This window comes from Ailuropoda melanoleuca, chromosome 5 (assembly GCF_002007445.2).
Source record: "Ailuropoda melanoleuca isolate Jingjing chromosome 5, ASM200744v2, whole genome shotgun sequence".
NCBI classification, from domain to species: domain Eukaryota; kingdom Metazoa; phylum Chordata; class Mammalia; order Carnivora; family Ursidae; genus Ailuropoda; species Ailuropoda melanoleuca.
The window spans coordinates 87,800,420-87,826,128 of NC_048222.1; the positions used below are offsets into that span (position 1 = coordinate 87,800,420).

General features: G+C 39.3%; 1 protein-coding gene across 3 annotated transcripts; it reads left to right on the top strand.

The window, feature by feature from the left end:
* The first annotated feature begins 615 nt into the window (after positions 1-615).
* Positions 616-23,305, top strand: AADAT (aminoadipate aminotransferase). 3 transcript variants are annotated; one of them, XM_034661386.1, is made up of 14 exons: positions 616-1,193; positions 1,492-1,585; positions 1,852-2,020; positions 3,178-3,310; positions 6,560-6,634; positions 11,889-12,098; positions 13,911-13,976; positions 15,309-15,391; positions 15,844-15,940; positions 16,777-16,838; positions 17,104-17,168; positions 18,671-18,777; positions 21,259-21,360; positions 22,541-23,305. In XM_034661386.1, exons 3-14 carry the CDS (start codon positions 1,986-1,988, stop codon positions 22,580-22,582), a joined length of 1,077 nt encoding a protein of 358 aa, XP_034517277.1. In that variant the 5' UTR covers positions 616-1,193; positions 1,492-1,585; positions 1,852-1,985; the 3' UTR covers positions 22,583-23,305. The 3 variants fall into 3 exon arrangements, with proteins under 3 accessions (XP_034517277.1, XP_002929031.1, XP_011235262.1); XM_002928985.3 differs by lacking the exon at positions 1,492-1,585; XM_011236960.3 differs by lacking the exons at positions 616-1,193; positions 1,492-1,585; positions 1,852-2,020 and adding an exon at positions 2,027-2,707.
* The last annotated feature ends 2,404 nt before the right edge of the window (positions 23,306-25,709 follow it).

Consider the following 25,709-nt stretch of genomic DNA (forward strand, 5'->3'; position numbering starts at 1 on the left):
AAAATCTTCTATCATTAAGTGCTCAAACGGAAAACTGTGCATTCCATTTTGGTGACTCAGGGAGGTGAAATCACAGAGAAAACTGGGGGTGGAGGGAGGTGCAAGTGGAAGGTGGAAGATGGTGAGAATTATTCTGTAAGAAAAGAGGGCTGGATGTTAGACCCAAAGAGGTGAATCTAAGTCCTAGGTCTAACCGAAGTCCATAATGAATGGTCAGAAAATCCAAGGGGAGGGAAGTCAGTAAAATTTGAGGAGACCCTCAGAGTGATTACTCCAAAATTTGTTTCAACACTCCACCCTCACTCTAAAACGCTCAGATCTTGGAGAAACTGACATTGCAAATCATCTGGGTCGCCTGGGTGACTTCCTGGGATAGTGCCTATAGCTATATTACCAAAGGTCAGTATGAAACACAACAGTGTCTGAGAGGATGAAACGCGCCCTCCGCTTGGCCAGAGGAGGCCAGGTAACCCAGCCTCTCGGAATTGTGCGTACCAGACCAGAAGCAGTTTAGGAAACCCGCTGCAATGGACCAAAGCAGCCACCAGATGGCACCCAAGGATTAGGATCGCGGGGACTTCCGGAGGCCCTCCCCCCGCCCACTGCCCCCCAACTAGCCCCTCGGCAAGGTCCCAGGCGGGAGGGCCTGCCAATCCGATCTCTTGCGGCAACTCCCAGCTGCGAGGTCAAGAGTCAGGCTCGCTTCGCATGGACTCAGGCACTGGCCCAGGACTGCAAGTGCCCCGCGGCCGGCCGTCACCCCGCTCGCCCCGCGCCAAGGGCGCTGACCCGGGGCCGGGAGGCGCGCGCCGCGGGCGGCCATAGGCTGCGGGGCGGGACGGGAGGGGACGAGGCGGGACCTGCCCCGGCCCCTGGGGCGGCCGGAGCGCGTGGGGCACGGGCCGGGAGTGGGAGCGACCGTGTGTGTGCGGGGCGCTGGGCAGGTCTGCCTCCCGCCCGGGGCTCGTTCGGGACCCAGACGCTGAGCGCAGCCTCTGGCCGGGGAGTTTTCAGCGGCGGGGGGACAACCGAGGGGGCGATCCCGGAGTTCGGAGGCACTACTGGACGCGGCTCTTCGGTTTTTCTAGTTTTCAACTAGCGAAGACGGTGCTTGGGTATCAGAGACATGAATTACGCACGGTTCCTCACCGCCACGAGCGCAGCGAGAAAGCCTTCCGCCATCCGAGTCGTGAGTGAGTTCTGGGCCGGCGCTCCTCCTCCAGGGGTGGGGGTTTCTCGCGGAGCCTCCAAAGGCCGTACCTAGGGTCCGCGCTGGGTTGCGTTCATTCAACTGCAAAAGCTCCCGGTGAGCCAAGCTCTGCGTGCAAACCTGAAACGGGGACAGACTCCAGAGGACTTGGGCTGGAGCGGAAGGCGGGGAATTGGGTGTCTCTGCTCGAGTGTAGCAGGAGCATCGAGAGAGAGACACCGGCTGTTGTGGAACACGTTCTTGAAGAGAGAGGGTGTGCTAAGAAAGGGTCTTCCCTGCAGGATTAGATGGCAGGCACCTGTGCAGATGTGTGCGGAGTGGGGAGGGCCTGATCAAGTGGAGAGAAAAGGAGGGAGCCTGAAGCCTGAGGGGCAGGTAGGCGCTAAATGGAGATGAGGGTTTTCTGTTATTGTGGCCTTTTGCTTAACTTGATTGCTGTGCCTTAGTTGGACTTCATTCTTTAGTTCCTCCACCAGTGAGGTAGGTTCAGAAAAAGTAATTGTACCTGTTTTAGACTAATACTCTATCACTAGAAATTGTTCAGCTTTACAGTTTCATTGACCATAATGCAATATAGTGAGCTATCTCTGTTTATGAAAGTCTTCAATGGAAGTGTTTCTTCTCTTCCGTATGTATTGTAGCTGAGAAATGGAGCAAGGCACCGCCATCAGTCATCTCCTTGGCTACTGGATCACCAAACCCCAACACATTCCCTTTTAAGACTGCTGTGATCACCATAAAAAATGGAAAGCCCATCCAATTTGGTGAAGAGACGATGAAGAGAGCACTTCAGTATTCTCAAAGTGCTGGGTAGTTGTCAACAGATAACATAATTTTGTTGGTTCATTTTCATAAGCAATATTCTAAGGCCCACTGATAAAGTAATGTGTCTTTTTTAACCGGGTATTCCACAGGTAGGAAGGTCGGGGGAAGAGTTTTCAAAGAATAATTAAGAGCAACAAGTTTATTAAATGCTTAACCCTCCTCAGTGACTGCTCCTTGACCTTAAATAACGGGGAGACCCCGAGTAGGTGTCTACAAGGAAATACCATTGGAGCTGAGACTGGGGGGGAAAATGAGATAGCTAGGGGAAGAGAAGAAGGTTAGGAGGAAGAGGACAATCCGGGGAGCAGCAATTTTAAGTCGGGGGGGGGGGGGCTTTTGTCATAATTGTGTTCCCTTAATAGTTGCAGACAGCTGTGCAAATACTTTGCCCTTTGTTCAGACGTCTTTAACTTTTTCAAAGATTTTATTTATTTGAGAGAGAGTACGCGCGTGCAAGTGGGCGGAGAGGGAGAGGGAGAAGCAGACTCCCCACTGAGCAGAGAGCCCAACCAGGTCTGGATCACAGGACACCAGGATCATGACTTGAGCCGAAGGCAGATGCTTAGCCAACTGAGCCATCCAAGCGCCCCCAGATGTCTTTAATTTCTTAAAAGCAAGCTGGAACACATGCTTTATGACTTTCCTTAGCTGGTCTTCTTCCAATGATAAAGGGTAATTTATGGATTGTCTACAAATTATATTTTATTAAAGTCTTCTTTGTCCTGTGATTGAAAAGTATATTGAAATATAACACGTTATGTATGTATGAATTCTATATAATATATACAATAGGCTTTTATTTCCATGATACAAATATCTTGAGACTGAACTTCTAGGTAGCTTAGGGAAATTTTCCTAGGAGAACAAAGAATCGATTATGCAGTGAGTGCTCTAGTGTAAAAGAAAGAGAATAGGCTTTGGACTAAGAAAAATGTAGATTCATATCTCAGTTCATTTAATCTGAGCTGATTGACTTTATGTGAATTTCTTAATCTCTAAGTCTGTTGCCTTGTCTTTTAAATAGGGTTATTAATATTGGCAAAAAGCGTTTGAGGATTTTTAAATTGAATGAATAAAGTGCTTGGCATAAAGCTACTATTTAATTCTTGTCTATAAATTTGAAAATACGTTTTATGCTTTAGAATCCCAGAGCTGTTGTCCTGGCTAAAACAGTTACAAGTAAAATTGCATAATCCTCCCACCATCAGTTATCCAACCAGCCAAGGACAGATGGACATATGCATAACATCTGGCAGCCAAGATGGTCTTTGCAAGGTAAGACTGAAAGGAAAGGGAACCCCATGTTAAGAATCAAATATGTTCATAAATATAGTCATCTCTCACCTGACCACAAGAGGGTCATGTTTTATGAGTTACTGGTAGTCTATCTTGTCTTTACCTAGAATTTTAAACAGGGAACTTAAAGACATTCACCAACCGGATTTTTCTTAAATGTAGATCATGTGGTTAATGTCCCAGAGCAATGTGTCATTAAAACAAGATTTCCATTAAGGAAGTACTCAACTCCTACCAGACACTTAATGAGCACTACTTAATTTCATCTGGCTCAGAGATTCAGGTTACATTTTGATTTATGTAGTTACGAAGTTTCACTAGGAATTTTAAATTCTTTAGAAGGCATATCCTAATACTCCTGAGATGAAATGTTCTTCCTTTGCCTGCCTTTTTAGGTCATCATCTGTGCTCACCACTGTTTACATCTGGTCTCCTCGGATGTGCTTCTGTAGAGCTAGGTCTGTGTCTGTCCCTGACTTCTCTCTAGGTTAGTTCTCCTGTTATCTCCCCCTCTCTCTCTCAGTTCTCTTTCTCAGTTATTCCATCTGTCTCTTTCCTGGGTTCCAGCAAGTCCACTGAAGTAACCACGCCTGGGGAGTTCTCACAAGAGACTGCACCAATGGTTCTCAGTCTCATCTGTTTCTTTTTTCTTTTCTCTTTCATGAATAATGAGTCCTAGATAAAGATTCTCTATATTTGATCTTCACATCTAGACTACAAAGGACTCTTATTTATCTTAAACCAGAGTAGCCTTGTTTTTCTTTTGGGGAAAATGTGAAAGCTGCAATCTAGTTAGCTTTAATGAATTTTAAATTATTATTACAGAATAGTGTATTGAAGTAATAAGAATATGATTTTCCTCCCTCTTTTTGTATTTTATTGGGAAAGGGGGGGAATTAGCTACTGTTTGAGTGTTTGCTTGAAGAGAAACATCTGTAATTCTATAGACTAATATGAAAAAAGTTCTTTTTAATTAAATTCTTTTCTTAGGAAGGTATACTATGAACTTTTCTCCCAGAACGATGCTCAAGACGATGTCTTCATTATCTGTCACATTAGTCATAACAAAAGAAGATAGCATAGATGGCCAGATATACCAATAACTCACTTACTTACAGACATGCTTATTACAGAGGCCTTCGTGGGAATCTGGTTTACTATTCCTTCCGCTTTGTTCTCCAAGACAGATGTTATGTTAGGCACTGTGTCTCTGTCTACCTCTATTAAACAGTGCTACCAGATAATAAACAGCCCTTCTTTTCATTTAGGATATTTGACATTTTCATGTCCCCTAATTGACATGGCAAATGTATGTGATTAGGTTTTCATTCAATTTATTGACAATACACATGCCACCCAAGTAATTTGTTTGGTCCTAGGATGTCCTCTAAAGCCTGAGTCACTTAGAAACTTTTCAGAGGAGGATACTGTTTGTCATAAAATGCCAAAAGCTCATAAGGAAAAGGTGAAGGGAACATTCTAGGTCAAACCGGGAAAGAAAAGCCAGAACGTCTGTCTCAATAATGGCCATACTGTTTGTCATGAGATACAGGTTGTTAAAATGATAGGAAGGAGAGGCTCGAACTGAACATTGTGACACACCACAAGGAAAGAAAAGATAATTCCATGAACTATGTAAGATTTCGTTATAATAAACCCCTTTGATTTAGGATAGCAATATCTATTGTCTAGATCATATTGTCTGCAAAATCTCTTAAGATTTGTCAAGCCTGTCTCATCTAACCTTTAAATATCCTTTAACATTGTCGATCTTCCCATCCTTTCTGAAACACCCTTCTACCTCATTGGCCCAATTGCCTTTGCAGTGTCCTCCTCCTCTACTCATCCACCATTTATCAGAGTTCCTCAAAGCTCAGTCCTCGAAACTCTTCTCCCCTTCATCCATATACTCTCCCTCCTGGGTACCTCCATTCACATCCATGTGTTTGATCATATGCTAGTAACTTCCAAGCTCCTTCCAAATCCATGTGTCCTATTTGTCTACCTGGCGTCATGACAGGATGTTTCAAAGGCATCTCAAACCAAAACACCCTCATCACCTTGGCCCTCTCCAGAGTTTGTGGTTCTGTTTTTCAGTGAACAGCATTACTCCCTCCATCTGTCTGGCTCCGTAGCCAGAAATCTAGGAGTCATTCTTCATGCCTCCTCTTTCTCCCTCCCCTATAATCCATAATTGTGTTCTTTTGGTTTGGATTTCCAAAATACTTCTCAGTTCTCCTCTATTCCATCACCACTGTCTGTCAGGCTGCACCCATAGTTCTCCCCAGAACTGCAACAAAAACATTCCAGAGAATCCTCAAACTCCCCAGACTTTCCACATATACTTGCACTCATCTTTCATTCTTTCATATTGAAGCCAGAATGATCTTCCCAACATGAACATCTGATAATGTGACTCCCCCTTCCCAGCCTCTACCTGAAATTCTTACTGGCCTCATGTGGCTTGGCTGTCTACATGGTATTTCTCTACCTATTTCTGTCTGATCTCACTCCACTCTCCTCTTTACATTTCCTCTTCAAGCCACAGGATTCTTTCAGTTTCTCAAAATGTATCTATTGTGATCCTCTATACCAACTCAGCACTTCCTTAAGGATGCCTTCCCTGATGCCCCAAATTCCCTGAATGCCCAAGGCCTCCTACAATGAGCCCTTATAACATTGTTCATCTATACTTAATAATACTCACCATTGTTTTTAAATATACATTTATTTGAGTGATTATTTGATTAGTGTCTAGCTTTCCCATTGGACTAATAGCTCCATGAGGATAAGAACCATGTTGCTATGTTCATCATTTTGTCTCCATACCTTACATAGGCTTGGCTTATAGTAAATATTTAATGAATTTTCAAAGAAGGAATAAATAAATTTTAGGAACCAAACCATTTATCTTATCCTAGAACAGAGTTTGGGAAACTATGGCTTAAGAGCTAAATCCAGCTCTCATCTGACTTTGTAAATAGAGTTTTATAGGAACTCAGCCACACCCATTGGTTTATATCATGTGTTTGGCAGCTTTCTCACTATCGCCAGTGAGAGAGATGAATAGTTACAATGGAGATATTATGGCCCACAAAATATGCACCATCTGGTACTTCACAGAAAATTTGCCAATTCCTACTCTAGAATCCTAGTAGGCTCAAACTAAAAAGGTGTTCTAAGAATGGAAATAGTACTGTCCAAACTAACCTATGTTTCTCTTGTTAGGTGTTTGAAATGATCATTAATCCTGGAGATAATGTCCTCCTAAATGAACCTGTTTATTCAGGAACACTTCAAGCTGTGAGTACACATTTTTATAAAAGGCAACTCTCTTTCTTTTAATAAATAAGAAGAAAACATTGTCTTGAGAATTACCTGTCTACAGAAAAATAAAATAGTACCTTCCATCTGTAAACAGGAGCATCTTAAATGATAATATGCAAAATACGTTAAATGTACCCTCTGCTTTATACATTTCTTTTTACAAAATCAAAATGTATAGGTGCCAAAATTAAGCTGTGCAAAATCATATCCCTATTACGTTTATATTTCACTTGAAATGCAACTTCATTTATAAACACTTATTTTTTCATTACTATCTTTTATTACCATATGTCTAAGTATAGTCATGTTATATGTCAATTTAATATAACTGTAAACTGATATGGTATAATTAGAACTTTCTACTCCAGTGTTCAGTTAATGGGACTATAATGTCCAGACTGAGGAAGCTGAATGTCTGGCCCTCCTGGGTCCTAGTCAGAACACATCACTGAGAGGTAGGTTTGTTGGGGGCATGATACTTTAGGATGGCCATGGACTGATTTATGCAGGTCCTCAGGTTAACAGACCTGGAACCAAAGGGAAACTACAGGGAAGCTATTTCAACTCAATAGAAGAACTTCCTAGCCATGAGCTTTACCTGCCTCCTGACTCCCTAAGGAGGTAAAACGCTGCCCATCACTTCAGGTGCTCAAAGTTACTCTCAATTGTCATCCAACACATTCTAGCTTAAAATAGGGGAATTAATGAGGTGACCTTTATGCTCTGTTGATTCTAACTTCACAGATGCTCTTTTTTTTTTCAAGTTTAATATTATCTTATTTTTTTCTTTTTTTTTTTTTTTTATTCGACAGAGATAGAGACAGCCAGGGAGAGAGGGAACACAAGCAGGGGGAGTGGGAGAGGAAGAAGCAGGCCCATAGCAGAAGAGCCTGATGTGGGGCTCGATCCCATAACGCCGGGATCACGCCCTGAGCTGAAGGCAGACGCTTAACCGCTGTGCCACCCAGGCGCCCCTAATATTATCTTAAACAATTAATGTATAAAGCTATTAGCTAGTCTTATTGAAAGGCATGTTTTCTCAAAACTATTAAGTAGAGGGGCACCTGGGTGGCACAGCGGTAAGCATCTGCCTTCTGCTCAGGGCGTGATCCCGGCGTTATGGGATCGAGCCCCACATCTGGCTCCTCCACTATGAGCCTGCTTCTTCCTCTCCCACTCCCCCTGCTTGTGTTCCCTCTCTCACTGGCTGTCTCTCTCTCTGTCAAATAAATAAAATCTTTAAAAAAAAATGGGCAGAATACATGAATAGACATTTCTCAAAGAAGACATATAATGGGCAACAGGCATGGGGCGCCTGGGTGGCACAGCGGTTAAGTGTCTGCCTTCGCCTCAGGGCGTGATCCCGGCGTTATGGGATCGAGCCACATCGGGCTCCTCCGCTATGAGCCTGCTTCTTCCTCTCCCATTCCCCCTGCTTGTGTTCCCTCTCTCGCTGGCTGCTCTATCTCTGTCGAATAAATAAATAAAATCTGTAAAAAAAAAAAAAAAAAAAAACTATTAAGTAGAGATGAAATTGATATTATAAAAAATGCATTTCCAATGAACAACCTGAAAAGGAAATTAAGACAGCAACTTCATTTATAATAACAGTTCGAAGAATAAAATATCTGAGATTAAACCTAAGGAAGAAAGGAGGTAAAAGAGTTCTGCACTAAAAACTATAAAATGCTGCTGAAAGAAATTTTTAAAAAAGACCCAAATAAATGGGAAAACATCACCTATCCATGAACTGGAAGACTTAATATTGTTTAGATGTCAATAGTACCAAAGCAAACTATAAATTCAACACAATCCCTATCAAATTCCAGTAGCCTTTTTTGCAGAAATAGAAAAGCCAGTTGTCAAATTCATATGGGTTTGGAAGGAATCCAGATGGCTGAAACAATCTTGAAAAAGAAGAACAAAGTTAGAAGACTCCCACTTCCTAATTTCAAAACCAACTTCAAAGCTATTACAGTAATCAAAACAGTGTGGTACTGGTATAGGGATAGACATATAGACCAGTGGAATAGAATCGAGAGTCCAGAAATAAACCACCCATCTGTGGTCATTTTATTTTGACAAGGATACCAAAACCAGTTAACAGAGAAAGAATAATCTCTTCAACATAATGTTCTGGGACAACTGGATTTTCATATGCAAAAGAAAGAAATTGGACCCTTGGACCATATAAAAGTTTAATTCAAAATGGATCAAAGACCTAAATGTAAGAGCTAAAACGATAAAATCTTAGAAGAAAACGTAAAGGCAAATCTTTGTGACCTTGGGTATGGCACTAAATTCTTAGACACGACACCAAAACACAGGCGAAAAAAATAAAAAATAGATAAATTGGACTTCATCAAAAATTAAAAACTTGTGTGCCTTGAAGGACATTATGAAGTAAAAAGACAGCCTACAGGGGCGCCTGGGTGGCACAGCGGTTAAGCGTCTGCCTTCGGTTCAGGGCGTGATCCCGGCGTTATGGGATCGAGCCCCACATCAGGCTCCTCTGCTAGAGGCCTGCTTCTTCCTCTCCCACTCCCCCTGCTTGTGTTCCCTCTCTCGCTGACTGTCTCTATCTCTGTCAAATAAATAATAAAAAATAAAATCTTTAAAAAAAAAAAGAAAAAGAAAAGACAGCCTACAGAATGGGAGGAAATATTTGCAAATCATTTATCTGATAAGGACTTAAAGCCAGAATATATAAAGACCTCCTACAACTCAGTAACAACAACAACAAAAGCAACCTAATTTAGAAGTGGACAAAGGACTTGGAAGTAGCTATTTCTCCAAAGAAGATACACAAGTAGCCAATAAGCACATGGAAAGATGCTCACCATCATCATTAGTCACTAGAGAAATGCAAATCAAAAACACAGTGAGATACTCCCTTATGCCTACTAGTATAGCTATTTTTTTTTCATGTAAAATAACAAGTGTTACTGAATCTTATACATTGCTGGTGGAAATGTAAAATGGTACAGCCACTGTGGAAAAGTTTGTCAGTTTCTCAAAATATTAAACGTAGAATTACCATGTGACTCATTAATTCAACTCGAAGTATATACCCAAAAAGAATTGAAAACTGGAGCTCAAACAGATAACTGTACACAAATGTTCATTGCAGCCTTTTTCATAATAGCCAAAAGGTAGCAGCAACTCAAGTGTACATCAGCAGGTGAATAGATAAGCAAAATGTGGCATATATGTATGATGGAATATTATTCAGCCATAGAAAGGATCAAAGTTTTAACACATGCTACAACATGGGTAAACTATGAAAACATTACGCCAACTGAAAGCAGCCAGACACAACAGGACAAATATTGCATTTCTCCACTTATTTGTTTCATATATCTAAAATAGGCAGATTCACAGAGACAGAAAGTAAGTTAGAGGTTACCAGGGTCCGGGGATGGGGGGAATGGAGAGTTATTGCTTAATGGGTGCAGAGTTTCTGTTTGGGGTGATGAAAAGTTTTGGAAATCAATAGCGATGATGGGTATACACATTGTGAGTGTGATTAATGCCATGAATTGTACATTGGGGGCAAATGTACAAAATGGCAAAATTTGGGGGGGGGGGCGCCTGGGTGGCTCAGTTGATTAAGCATCTGCCTTTGACTCAGGTCATGATCCTGGGGTCCTGGGATCAAGCCCTATATGGGGCTCCCTGCTCAGTGCTCAGCGGGGAGTCTGCTTCTCCCTCCACGCCCCCTCTTGTGCTCTTTCTTGCTCTCTCTCCCTCTCCAATAAATAAAATCTTTTAAGAAAAAGCAAAACTTTTGTTATATATCTATTTACCACAATAAAAAACTAAAGTAAAATAATTGCTTTTTCTTAATGATTGGATACTAATTAGTAATTATTTTACTAATCTTCTTATATAATGCCTATGAATCAAACCACCGTCAGCATAATCAGCATCACGTACACACACACACACAGATGTTTCCACAAACCCAAACAGAAGCCTGTGCCAGGCTTTGAGGAGATGTGCTAGTAAGCAATAAGTGTTTATTTCATGGCCCAACATTAATTTGTTTATTCATGGTAGATGTGCTTTTTCAGCCTAAGAACTTTTAAGTTTGTCATAAGTTTGTCTGGATTATTCCCACTTAGTACATAATTCCACATTTGACTGCTAAAAGAGTGTCTGCTTATGTTTTGAAAAATTTTTCCTCCAAGAAATTCAATCAAATTATTATTTCTAAAGTTCTAATTTTTTTCTTTATGTTCATCCAAGAATAAGATTCCACAAGATTTTTATAAAATTATGTCTATAAGCAAGGCCATTCCTTGTGATTTCAGGCTTAGCCTTCGGTAAATACGGAATACTTCCATACTCCTTGGTAACCTGCTGCCCTGTTCCCCTTCATGCCCATCACCACCCTGGCTTCCCTGGCCCCTCTCCTAAGACCACCCTGAACTTCCCACAATATGGAATTAATGCAGGGGGTCCTCAGGACTCTATTCCAGTCAGATACTATTTCTAATGTGCCTGTGCTATACCACCTATTAAATATTTTGAATATCACCTCTGCTTGTAACAGTTTTGGGTATTGGCATAAAAGATGCTTTCTATGATTAACTCTGTCAAAAAAAGCATTTGTTAATAAACATCTACTTTTTGAACCGATTCTAATTATAATTCTAAAGATAATTCAGTCAGAAGAGGCTAGGTTATGTGGTATCACAAACTACCCCAATTTCCATGGTTTATGGCTATAAAGGTTTCTTTCTCTCGCATTCTACATATGCACCAAAAGGCAGCTGCTGCTCTGTTCCATGTCTTCTCCATCTCAAGCCCCAAGCTGACAGAAGCAGCCTCTCTTGGAGCATTGCCAGTCTTAGGGCAAAGGGAAAAGGGAAATAGAGAGCCACAAGCTGGATTTTAAAGCTTCTGCTTGGAAGAAACACACGTCACTTCTGCTCACAATTTATTGGCCAAAGCAAGACGTATGGCCAATCCTGACATATATGAGCAAGGAAGTATACTCCTTCCTCTGGGAACTGACGGGGGATATTTTTGAACAATAATGGAATCTACCCAGGGCAACAATAAAATGAGAATATACAACCTCAACCCTTTGAGCGTAGAGATGAGCACGGGTTTATATGTTTAAGAGAATAAATGGTAGCGTTCTTGGTTAGTAGAAGAAGAGCCAATGACACATTTTGTAATTATGCCTGTATCTTGGGCTTTTCTTTTTATTTGTGCTCAACAGCTGAAGCCACTGGGCTGCAACATCATTAATGTAGCCAGTGATGAATATGGGATTATTCCGGACTCCCTCAAAGAAGTACTTTCCAAATGGAAACCAGAAGACTCAAAGAACCCTAAGAAAAACACCCCCAAATTTCTTTACACTGTCCCAAATGGCAACAACCCTACTGGAAACTCATTGACAAGTAACCGCAAGAAGGAAATCTATGAGGTATTTTAAAAGAATGTGTTCTGTGGCTGTGTTCTTGTTTAGCTTTGACTTTTGAGAAGAGTACTGTGCAAGCTCCCTTTCTTATTTCTTATTATTACAAGGAAGATAATTTTTTAATAAAAGGAAGTCATCTATGCCCGAGGGTCCTAATAAGTTGAAACGTAAGAAATTACTCCATCTTGGTTAACTGAGATTTTTCTTTTCCTTTAATTGATATTTTCATAAAAAAGAAATAGCATTTTTGACCCAATGTTAAATTTTATGAGGTTATTTAATCAAACCCCCAGTTTGATTTTCATTATTTTATATTTATATTTTCAACTTCTTTCTTCTCTTTCCTACTCCTTAGCAAATTTCAGGTTACAAAGAAATTCTTTAAAAATAAGAGGCATGTTCCTTTTGTCAAGTCTCTTTTAAGTACCTGACTATGATGTCTAAACTTTTCACTCTAAACATTTTTTTAAATATCAAACACATACCTCGTAGTCCAAAAATCTTTGAAATATAAGAGAAATATGCCTTTTGTAAAGTCTCTTTTATGTTCCTGACTGTGCTCCCTAGACTTTTGCTACAAATAGCTTTTTAATATAAGCACCAAAGCCATATTAAACTATATAGAATGTGCAGTGGAATCATAAAGATTTCAAACAGTTTCTTTTGTGTGTGTGTGTGTGTGTGTGTGTGTCAAAATATTGTTGTAATTTTCACATACTCCAGAGTTCTGTCCTGAGTTCTCTTATTTACATACTACCCCCAGATAGTCTCATCCAGTTCTATGGCCATAAATTCCATTCTAAATAATAGAAATGCTTTTCCCCTGAACTCTGGATTTCTGTATCCAACTTCATCCAACTTCTGTTTCCATCATCCACCATGAATGTCTAATGGGCATTTCCAACCTACCATGGCCAAATAGAGCTCTTGATTTAATCCAGCCACACCCAACCTCCAGTCCACAGCCCCCCACATTCTCCATCTCTGTAAATAGTGCCACCATGAACAATCACCCTTTGTTCTTCTCTTTCCCTCCTCCCCCACCCCCTACACCCAATCCATCCTGTGGACTCCATGACCAAATGGATCGAAATCCACCTGTTTCTCTCCTCTGCCCTTACTACCACCAACTTCCCAGCCACCAACTTCCTTCACTGGTCTACTGGGATAGTTGCCTTGCTGGACCCCTGCCGCATTCCACGCTCGATCTCCAACCAATCATTATTCATACAGCAGCCAGTCATGTCCTTCCCTCCCTCCCCCAAAATATAAATGTAAAGCCAGTCTCATGGTCCTCCTGTTTACAGTCCTCTAGTGGCTTCCCTTTGCAATTAAAATAAAATCTAAATTCCTTCATCTGCCTCACAAAGCTATGTGACCTGGTAGTCTAGTCTCAGGCCTTATCGTCTTTTGTCGTCTTCTTGCTGCAGCCTGCTGTGTCATTCTGAGCTCTTGTGCTGTCTTGTCAGGAAGGGCTTCCCAGTGATTCAGCCTGACACAGCTACCCTATCCCTCTCTCTCTCTCAAATATCACCCTTTTATCACCCTGCCTACCCCCTAAAACCTCCTGTCTAATATTTCTTCTCTTCATTATTCATTGGCTTATGTATATTATCTTTCCCAGAACCTAGAATGTAAGTTCCATGAGAACAGGAGCCTTCAGTGAGAGCCTCGTTCATCTCTTTATCCTCATTGTCTAGGACAAGAGGTACTCAGTAGCTTCTTGAATGAATGAATGAATACAAAGAATATGATTCCAAGTGATTTTCAGCTTAGATAGTTCTTAAGAATTAAATATACTACTTTAACCCTTTTTAGCTCGCAAGAAAATATGATTTCCTCATCATAGAAGATGATCCTTACTATTTTCTCCAGTTCAGCAAGGTAAGTGATGATGTGAATTTATTTCAAAATTAGAAGATAAATTGTCAGTTATTACACTGACTTGACTTTAGCCTGGCTGCTGAGTCAGAGCTAATCTACCTTTACATTGAAATTAAATAAAATTATTAGCAATTTCCTACCACTTCAATCTTTAGTCTTTCAGTTTTATCATGGAATTAATTCTTCTCATGTCTGGAATGACTGCTCTTTTCAGAGATGACTTACCTTTAAAATAGTAGCGAGTGCTCTATACCATGCATTTGGGCAAACAGAGTGAGTCTGGACTGATGGTCTTCTCGAACTCCAGATCCTAGTGCATAGTTTTTTAAACATCATACCAGGGATCTGAAGTAGGTTTCATTTTGGGTCTGAACTATAGTTTCGTGGCAGTGGCTGACTGGAATTATGTCTGAGAAGGATCTGAAAGACAAAGATGGTGCTCAGTTAGCCGTGTCCATTATGAACCTAGGAGAAGGCATTACTTGCAGATTGCCACAGATTTACCATCCCTGTCACTGAAGGCCTGGGATCTTACCTGCAGAATCATGGATTTTAAGGTTCTTGTTCGCTACGTGCGCATGCCACTTCTCATGGTCCCAGTCTCCTGATAGACAGCAGTAGTGGTATAGACACCCAATGCCTGCTTCTTCTAAATCAAACACTGTCTTTATTTTCTGTCAGAGCTGCAGAGAACATCTACTTGGATTCAGTGCTCCCTTTAAATCTACTGAAAAGAAACAAAAACTCTTGATTTTTCTGTAGAGTTGGCTGAATACCGTATCTACCCACCTATTCCCTTCCCTCCACATGACCTGGCCTCTTTTCTTGTATGCATCTACTTTTGAAGTAAATATTGAAGTCCGTATTGCAGATTGACCACATTTCTCATCTTGTTTTATCTTTCTAGCAGTTCTAAGGATCACCATTCTCTCTCAAAACAATCCTGAATGCTGCTGGCCCTCTTCATTTTGATCTAATCCAAATGAGTTTTTCTTGAATCCTTCCTCTAAATTTGTTCATCCTGGATCTCAACCTTTGAGCCTAGGAGGGCCTATCTGAGGTTTCCCTAAATTCATAATAATAGCATCTTAAGCAAATAAGTAAACTCTTCTGTGTGTTTTTGGCAGAAAAGCTGTGAAGCGAGGCAGGTACTCATGAAGGAACATGCATCTCGGTTTCTTATTCCATTTTAAGTGTTGAGACTAAGGTACAGAAAAGATGGTTGTGTTACTGCTGTCAGAGTCTACACACTCTTCATTCCTTACACAAAATAATTACACAGTCACTGCACAGAGTTCTCAAATCAACAATATGTATTTTTTCCATCTCAAGTCCTGGATACCAACATTTCTTTCCATGGATGTTGACGGTCGTGTCATCAGAGCTGACTCTTTTTCAAAAGTCCTCTCCTCTGGGTAAGGCTTTGTGTCTTAATTTATGGCCAGATCTAAAAAAGATAGACTGTACCTGAGTGTCTTTTCATCCAAATATTTCTCATTTAAGATGCTAGTATTCCTACTTACCTTAAAACATCAGTTTGTTTATTTAATATATGCCTTTTCTTTCTTTATTCATCTCCAGTAATCAAAGGTATTTGGGCATTAATCTAAAGTTGTAGTGGGACTGGTCAGGTTTTGGGTTTCATATATGAAAGAACACATTTCAAAATACTTGGTTAAACTTGCATTCTATTTTAAAAGTACACTGAAATTTGGATTTTGATAAGTAGTTAGTTTTATTAGAGTGTTTTAATCGTCTAGGCCCATTTGTCCCCAGGTCACAACTGTCTTCCTAATGAAATCAGTAAAGTGACATGTATTAATGGTTAACACAAGGCTGGTCTTATGCCTTTTTTCTTTTTGTGTAGGTTGAGAATAGGATTTATAACTGGTCCGAAACCCTTAATAGAGAGAGTTGTCTTACACACACAAGTTTCAAACTTGCACACCAGCACTTTTACACAGGTAAGGACAATGTCGGAAATAGGAGGGTTTGGGGCTTTTTTAAGCCATCAGGATAGAAAATAGATGTTAGCAAGCAAGACTGAGTGAAGGTGTCAGGGAGGGAAATCACTGATACGGAATCTCAAGTTCCAGTATGGACTGAATTAGAACATCAGATACCGCAGATGTTTACTTGAAAAGGCAGATGAGAATTGAATTAACCTAGTGTTAGTTTGCAACATACAGATGTCCCCGTGTTTTATCAATTTGAGAGTTTTTTCTCATATTTTTTGTGTCTGTTATCAACAAAACGTAACTATCCATTTATAACATTTAGAACTTCCATTTTATATAGAAAAATCACTGAAAATATTACATAACATATCTAGTATATATTTTTAAATACATTTAGAGGAGCGATATAGTATGGTAACTAATGGCATGGATCTGGAACTAAACAGTCTAACTTGAATCCAGGGTCTGTCTGTCACTAACTGTGTGACCTTGGGAAAGTTCATTTAACCCTTGTGCCTTGGTTTCCTCATCAGTAAAATAGAAGTAAGAGCCTAAGAAAGTTATTACAAAGATTAAATTATCTAAAATGTATTAATATATTACAATAGTTTCTGGCACATAGCAAGTACTATATAAATATTTGTTCTTTTATTGTCATTGTTATTAGCATTTATTATAAATCACTGTGTAAATCTTGGTTCAGCTTGTTATATTTTCTTGTGGTGGTTTACAGGTAATCGATAGTGATTTGCTTTTAATGTTTGGCAAAAAACACAAAACCACAAAAACCCCACATTTTAGAGGGCGAACCGTGACGTTTGTTATGGTCTTATCTCTTTTAGCTGCTGGTATCACAGCTTCTACACCAATGGGGAGAAGAGGGTTTCCTGGCTCATATAGAGAGGTATTGCATGTTGGCTTCCATATCTTACATAGAAATAGGCTTCCCTTTATTAATTTTCATTAGAATTATTCCAAACTAAAGGGAAAAACATAATGGTAAAAAGTTTGCCACCAGACAGGTCAAATAAACATGCTGTATTCCTTTTTCAAGCATTCAACATTTTAATCAAGAGAGAAAACAGATTCTTAGAGACTGGACTCCAGAGCCTTCTGGGTTCTTCAGTCAATGAACTAAACACACACTTTTCATTGTTTTCTTCTTCTAGGGTTACTGACTTCTATAGGAACCAGAAGGATGCATTACTGGCAGCTGCAAACAAATGGTTAAGTGGTGAGTGGAACATCCATCCTGTCCTGTGATAGACACCAGCACTTTTATGAGTGGGGGATAAACACTGCATAGTTATTAATAAGCTTGGGAGATGAGAAACAAGAGTCCAGGAGTATTCTTGTCAAGTAATGTTACCCTGTAAGTAATCTCAGAACTAACAGTCTGTAAACCCTGGCACTGTTCTACCTGTCTCCACTTTATCTGTCTGCTGTAAAGAATTTGTGGCTTAAAGGGGGTGGGGGGAGGACCTTTTAGTCTAAAAATCAGCTAGCAATAACTTAAAGCCAAATGATGGCTATACTCAAAAGGTTTTAGTGTTACTTTAAAATTTCCCCCAAACGGCAGAGGAATTGTCAAACAGTATGCTGCTTTTCTAATTAGACTATATAAAAACAAAATAGTACAATCTAAGGTAGTTCTCTCATTACAAATTATTTGCATTCTAATCATTAGTGCCATTTATCTAATAGTATTTATTGCTAATTTGATTGCAGGATGATTTAGATTTAATTTTCTATTAATGAATTATGTGGTTTTAATTATATCATTAAAAAAGCTTTTGGGGTGAATAATAGTAAACAAAAAAATCAGTTCCTTATTTTTATGTCATATCTTGTTCCCTATAAATTCCTGGTAAATATAGAATTGCCTTTCTTTTTTTTTTTAAAGATTTTATTTATTTATTTGACAGAGACAGCCAGTGAGAGAGGGAACACAAGCAGGGGGAGTGGGAGAGGGAGAAGCAGGCTCCTAGCAGAGGAGCCTGATGTGGGGCTCGATCCCAGAACGCTGGGATCACGCCCTGAGCCGAAAGCAGACGCCTAATGACTGCGCCACGCAGGCGCCCCTAGAATTGCCTTTTTAATAAGAGTACTATTCTACCATTTTGTACAGTGGAATTAAAGAACAGGTTCTAATCAAAAGGAAGTTTTAAAAGATAATTAAAATCAAAATAATTGTCCTTCCTTCTTGGTTTCTCTATGCTAATACTCAACGAAACATAAAACCCACAAATACATCTGGAATTCTTGAATTTTAAATACTTCTTTTTATAATCAGTTACATTCTGATAAAAGCTCTAATCCATCGGACTTCAAAACTATTGTATAAATGACAGAATTTATTGAAGCACTGAAAGAATCTGGAAGGAGTCGAAGAATCTTCTCCTATAATTGAAAGAGCCATAGTTGGCTTCGGTATGGTTCTAACTAAGGGAAGTAGTCAGAGGCCGTGGATTCCTTGCACTACTCTAAGACTGACTAAAATTGGAAATATATACATGAGTCTCCCTCTCTCCCTTCACCCCACTCTCTTATTTTTGAAATAAACTCATAACCTCAATCTTCAGGACTCATTAAATTCTATGTTTTAAAAATGCTATCCCTAAAGGAACTTTTTTGGACATACTGGTTGACAGTCATTGTGATTATGTCATTAATTGATATATTTGATATCATCAAAAATGGCTTTAGCAGATATGTATTCTCTTTTTTGGTTTGTAGGTTTGGCAGAATGGCATGATCCTATTGCTGGAATGTTTTTATGGGTTAAAATTAAGGGCATTTCTGATGTAAAACAACTGATTGAAGAAAAAGCCGTTAAGAAAGAGGTAAAAGAGGGAGAGTTATACTTTTTCTTTAAAATGATTTTTCACTTAAAAATGAAGAGAGATGTTTATCATTGCCCTCCATCCCAACCCATAATATTTTAATATCAGATGTTATCTCATATTTCTATATCATATTTCTAATAATAATGTATCATTGTTAAAATCATAATAGATTTTTGAGTTACATAATTCTTCTGGTCTACATTAATGGAAATACAGTCATTCATCTTAGCTTCTGGTTAGTTTAGTGGCTAAGAGCAGAGGGTTTTTCCCTCTGATTTCAGAAAGCAAAGCATGCCAGCAAACTTGGAAAATTCATAACAGTATAATGAAAAATGTTTAAGTGGCCCATCATTTCACCACCCCGATTTTGTGGCCATTTGTGGTATATTTTCTTGAAGAGCTTGTCTATATGTAGTATTCTGGCCATGCAGTTGTTTTCCATGGTTAAAATGACACAGGAAAGTTTGTATCCTATTATTTTCACTTAAAATTGGTCTGTAAGGATTTCTTCTAGGATTTTCTTTTTCTCCTTTTGTCCTTAAATCTACTTAGTTATCATTCGGGGGCATTGATTAAGGTGGAAAATCTAAATATTTTTCTGTGTAGCTATCCAGTTTACCTAATAAAGTATCCTTTCTCCATGAATTAATGCTTTTGTCACGTTTGCCAGTCTTTTGTAGACACTAAGGTCTGCTTCTAGATCGCTTTTGTTTTGAAGCAATAAATACAAGCGAACAGACTGTGTTGATGCTGGCGCAGGGCCATACTAGTGCATAAGAGACGAGGTAGTGTAGACATTAGAAAATCGATGTCTAGCGGTCAGACCTGGTTGCTCACTGCCTGGACTGCAAGTCATGCATCCTCTCTAACCATGTTGCTTGAGGGCAGGACTCATGCTTCATCCATTGTTGGAATCCTACTAAGTCTACACAGTAGGTACTTAGTAAATACTGACTTATTTCAAAGAAATACATTTTAGTATAATAAATCAATTTTGTGTTTTCTTTGCTTTCCTGTCCATGCCATTATCATCAGGATCATTTGATAAGTGGCTCTTTGTATGTATCTCTGAGGTAGGTGCTAAGGACATGGACCTCAGACTTTCTCGTAGTTTTTTCGGTGCTCTCCATCTATCCCATATGTCCTGCTGCATGTAACCTTTACTTTTTCTAAATAATCTCCAACTTACAACTACAACCTTAGCCCAGTTCTGGTCATCTTATAAAGAGATTATCACTACTCCCTCCTTCCCTCACAGCTCCTTGCTTATGTTATACGCCCCAGTATTTTCCACTATATTGGGAGAAATGAGGGTTTTCCTTTTATTGTTAATCAGGACAGAAACCCATCTTCTGCCTTGAAATCTCTTCCCCAGAATGCCTCAAACCATTTCACTCCCAACTCACCTAACTTTAGCAGACAGTGCCCAGACGTACACCACATAATAATAATGAACGCTTTTGCACTGCATGATTGCACTACATAACAATCTCAAAGACCTACCGCAGTCGAGGTTTATCTCCGACTCACATAAAACTTTCCAAGATGTGATCTGTAGGCCCCTCTGCTCCAACCAGTGAGTCAGAGACTCTAGTTCCTTCCTTCTTGTTGCTCTCCAGTCTTCAATGCCTGGATTGCACAATGGCTACAGAATGGAAAGAGCGTGATGGATCACACGTGGGGAGATTTTTATGGGCGAGGCCTAGAAGTGGCATGCATCACTTCACATCCCCTGGCTAGGATTCGATCATGTGGCCACACATAACAAGAAAGAAGCTGGGCACGGAATATATTTGTACACCCAGGAAACAGAGGAAGCGGAGTTGAAATTAGTGAGCCGTCAGCAACGGGGCTCACAGCAGAACAGCAGTTGTTCCTGCTACTCGGTCTTGACATACTTACCCAACATTTTTGTTCATTCACTTTATGTATTAAAATTTTTACCTCATTTCAGTTTTCCGACTGCACCAATTTTCTTCCCACCTCAAGGCCTTTACATTATCTTCCCCCTAAAATACTCTTCACCCACTTTTTGCTCGGCCAGCACCTACTTATAGCATCCAAGTCCCAGCTTACCAGCCACTTCCAAATCTGGTAACTTAACAATGGTCTCTCATTGTTTGAATTTATATTACTTTTCTGGTTGGTTAACCATGTATTCACGCTTATTACCGTTTCTGTTTCTTTTATAAGCTGTCTGTAGCCCATCAGAGCTAGAATTTTAGTGTTTCTCTTCTCAGTTTCTGTGTATCTTTAGATGGAGAAGAGGGAGCATTTGCCGTATTTACTATAAACACTTTTCCAGATTCTGCACTTTTAGTTTTGTTTATTGTAGGACACACAGACTTTTTACATAAAGTGATTTTTCTCATGATTTTTTAAATTGTTTTTAAATGTAAAAAGTGTTTCCCCTCTCTGAGATTGGATCTACCTATGTTTTCTTTTAATAATTCACTTATTTTCCATAAACTCCCTTAGATATTAATGCTTCCCGGGAATGTTTTCTACATCGATAGCTCAGCTCCCAGCCCTTACTTCAGAGCGTCCTTCTCTTCAGCGTCTCCAGAACAGATGGATGTGGTGAGTACAGTATTCTTTTCAGAGTAACACTAGCTAGCAATTCTGTTTTGTGGTGCATGTGTTCATTTTGTGAGTTATAACATTTTTTAATGTCCTCTGGGGTTTCTAAAAAACAGGTATCAGTTGAAAAGTCTTGAATTACCATTAAGAGACACACTTTAATGGCAGCAAATAGACAAAGGCATGAAACCAAGGTGGAGTTAAATTTCATCATCTTCGTGAACTGTTTTCAGACTTGCTGAACCATGCTGGCAGATTACTAACATGTTATGAAGAAAACTTTTTCCCTTCCTTCATGGAATTAGTATGAGCTAAATTCAGTACAAATTCATGAAAGCCTTCAGTCTCTTTCTCTGAAGAAAAATATATCAGCAGGGGTCAAAACAGTAATATTCTTTTTTTTTTTTTTTAAAGATTTTATTTTTATTTATTCAACAGAGATAGAGACAGCCAGCGAGAGAGGGAACACAAAGCAGGGGGAGTGGGAGAGGAAGAAGCAGGCTCATAGCAGGGGAGCCTGATGTGGCTCGATCCCATAACGCCGGGATCACGCCCTGAGCCGAAGGCAGACGCTTAACCACTGTGCCACCCAGGCGCCCCAAATACAGTAATATTCTTAACTTAATTACAAGTCTGGGTTTAGCCAATATAACAAGATGCAAAGAAACAAGTTCCTAAGGACTGCATGTCTAGGAGTCCAAATTGAAGAGTCGTAAATTGAACAGTGCCATTAACCTTGAAGAGTCTGTACTTGCCCTTGCAGATGGATTAGTTCTTGGGGTTCTTTATTTAGTTGCTCTCTCATATCATTAAATACGCTTCTCATAAGTTACCTCTGCTTTTACATATGAATAGACAATTGATATAGAATGCATATGCAGGTGAGAGATTATATGAACAAATCATTTGTGTTGTGGGGACAATGGAAAATAATGATCTTGAGGGCTGTAAGAACAAAAAAAACCCTGGGAATGTGATATGCTTATGTCTACATATATTAGCGGACATTGATGGCATCCTACCCGGATAAAACATCAGATAAAGCTGATGTTAAATTTGACTTTTTACTGCCTTATCTCAGCCTAAGATGAATACTCTTTGTTTGAATTTTTTAAATTATCACAGACTTTTCCTAAGTAGCATCCTAATTTCATTAATTCTTATCTCTTTTCTATTTTAGGCCTTCCAGAGATTAGCCCAACTTATTAAAGAATCCTTATGAAGAAATCAAACTCTTTATAACGAAATCAAAATCTTCCATGGGTTTTTCACATAAGTTATTTTTAGCTTTTAGCAGGAAGAAATGATCATTGGCATTAGACTTACAGATTGGATTTCAACAAGCAAGTCATATTTGCAGTAATTTAACTAGACAACTTTTAAAGTGCCCTTGAATTCATCACATTGAAATATATTTATAATCCACTTCTACCTTTTGATAAATTTTCACCCTGCAAAAATTATTTTTATCCTGGATTTTATTATAAAGAGCTCTAGTTGCTTTATGGTTTTGCATAAATTTTCCTTGAAACTAACATTTTACAATAAATTATATTGAAAATGTAAGAAAAGAAATTCAAAATGGTATATAATGTGAACTTTTTCTATTTTTAGGAAAATTTAATGAAAGCTTATTGCAAAAATTGTTAGAATTTGGGGCGCCTGGGTGGCACAGCGGTTAAGCATCTGCCTTCGGCTCAGGGCGTGATCCCGGCGTTATGGGTTCAAGCCCCACATCAGGCTCCTCCGCTATGAGCCTGCTTCTTCCTCTCCCACTCCCCCTGCTTGTGTTCCCTCTCTCGCTGGCTGTCTCTATCTCTGTCGAATAAATAAATAAAATCTTTAAAAAAAAATTGTTAGAATTTGACCATTATAAATGATTTTCAGTAATAGTACCAAAGACGACATGTTGCGCCACAGAAATCCCTTTAAAATAAAATTCTGAAACTAAGCATACCTAAAGGCGTCAGACCTATTAATTCTAAATAAGGAAGAGAGATCAGAGATGTAGAAAAATTTGCTACACTGTATTTTCATAATACTACACAATTTATAAAAACACATTCTTATCAGTTATGTCATTTAAATCTACACCCCTTTAAGGTACTTAGGTTATACTTTTTAATGATTTTCTTTCTCACCTTTTCAGATCTTTATTTTTCCCATCTGATTATTAAGGTAATATAGGCTCATGAAATATTTTTCAAACAATAGAGTATAAGCAATAAAGTAAAAGCCACTTGTTATCTCACTTCCAGTGAAAACTGCTGTCGGCATTTAGCATCCATCCTTTTAGATGTTTTTCTATGCACGTGCCAGTTACATGTAAAAGAATGGGAACTCATCACGACAGTATTATCATAAATACCCCGTGTTTGCTTTCTATTGCTGTGTAACAAACTACTGCAGTGTTCCAGGATCCAGTAATTGCAAAGTTATAAGTTCCTTTAAGGAATTAGGGAGTCACTGTCGTTTATGACATCCTTTGTGTATCCAGGCATACCTCAGAGGTGCTGTGGGTTTGGTTCCAGACCACTGCAAAAAAGCAAATATCGCTATAAAGCAAGTCAAATGAATTTTTTCATTTCCCAATGCATATACAATGCATAGTTACGTTTACACTATACTGTAGTCTCTTTTTTAATTTTATTTTTTTATTATGTTCAGTTAGCCAGCATATAGTACATCATTAATTTTTGATGCAGTGTTCAATGATTCATTAGTTGTGTGTAACACCAGCACTCATCACATCGCGTGCCCTCCTTAATACCTCTTAAATGTGATAGCATTATGTCTAAAAAACAATGTACATGCCTTAATTTAAGAATACTTTATTTCGCAACTGATGAATTAACTCTACATTGGAAACTAAGGGTGCACTACGTATTGGCTAATTGAATTTAAAGTAAAAAACAACAACAAAAAATATTTCTAAAAAAATGCTAACCACCATCTGAGCTTTCAGCGAGTAGTAATCACTAATCACAGACATTAACAAACATAATAATGAAAAGTTTAAAATATTGCAAGAATGACCAAAACGTGACACAGAGATACGAAGTGATTAAATGCTATTGGAAAAACAGCAGATTTTTGGTGTGGATAGATTTGCTTGACGCAGGGTTGCCTGCTATAAGCCTTTGTTTAGTAAAAAATGCATTATTTTGCAAAGCACAGTGAAGCAAGGCACAATAAAATACGGCATCCCTGTATAAACATACCCAGCATAGTTACTATTTTTTTGACATCTGAATGAGATCTCACATCTTCCAATTGCTAAAGTTCTTGAGCAAAAATCTCACCTCAAAGCTCACATGAGCTGGCTCCAAGCTCAAGTCCTGATTTTTAAGACAACCAGTGGGAGCTATTTAGGAGAGACTGGGAAGCCATGGAGCCCGGAGGAACACTGAGGTGAACCTGACAATTCCACTACCATGAGAAGAAAGAGGAAAGTATACATTAGATTTATAAAAGTAAAAGTAAAATAAGCCTTCTGCTTACTTTATTCAGTTCAAAAATAATCAAAATTTCTTAGCCAGCACTATATAAATTCTGCCTTGCATTTGTCGTTTAAGTCACCAACACAGAGTAGTTGACTTAGAGATTGATTTATAATCCCCAGCTTTCAAGGAAGGGATTACCCCTGACCACAATCTATAGGAATCTGTTTCTTCCAAGAAAAACAATGAAAGAAAAGTAGAGAAAGAGAGCACCAGAAATGATTGGGCTGCGCCTTACTACTCAATGTTTACTTCCATCCAGCAAGATTACCTTCCCCTCGTACTGTAAAGCACTAGAAAGCTTGTCGCCGGAGCCACTGTCAATTTTTCCGACCTCTTGGGAAAGTCATTTGACAATGTAGATCAAGAAACATTAAAACGTTTATATCCTTTAACACAAGATGTTAGATACTGTAGATTGGCTCACTGGGCATAAATGCTTGTGTCTTAGAGCACTGTGCAAGTGAAATCCTGCATTGCCAGATGTTCTTGCAGCTCCCGTCCCAGGTATGAGTTAAGCTCTATCGCTCAAATGCCTGGATTCAGAACGGAGTTAGAGCAGCAAGGCAGGATACACAGCACCCACTCTGCTGGCATAGCTCAGGCAACAGTATTTTATCACAAGCAGCTTCTTGGTTTGGGGGTTTCTGATTCTGGCAGAAGAAGTGGAATCCTGGGACTAGAAGTTGTTTCTGGAAGCCCCACTTACTTTTACACCCATTCCAACAATGTTGGAGACCACAGAATACATAATTAAGACCTTTTGCTTCAACCAGCTAGAGGAGTTCCTGTTATCTGCAACTGAATGCCAACCAGGCCAGGTGTCAGGGCCTCCAAAAGCACCCTTAA

Coding starts and splice junctions, on each gene's coding strand:
- AADAT (XM_002928985.3), top strand. CDS start 1,127: ATGAATTACGCACGGTTCCTCACCGCCACGAGCGCAGCGAGAAAGCCT. Junction 6,635..11,888: donor ATTCAGGAACACTTCAAGCT/GTGAGTACACAT, acceptor TGTGCTCAACAG/CTGAAGCCACTGGGCTGCAA. Junction 18,778..21,258: donor AAAAAGCCGTTAAGAAAGAG/GTAAAAGAGGGA, acceptor AAACTCCCTTAG/ATATTAATGCTTCCCGGGAA.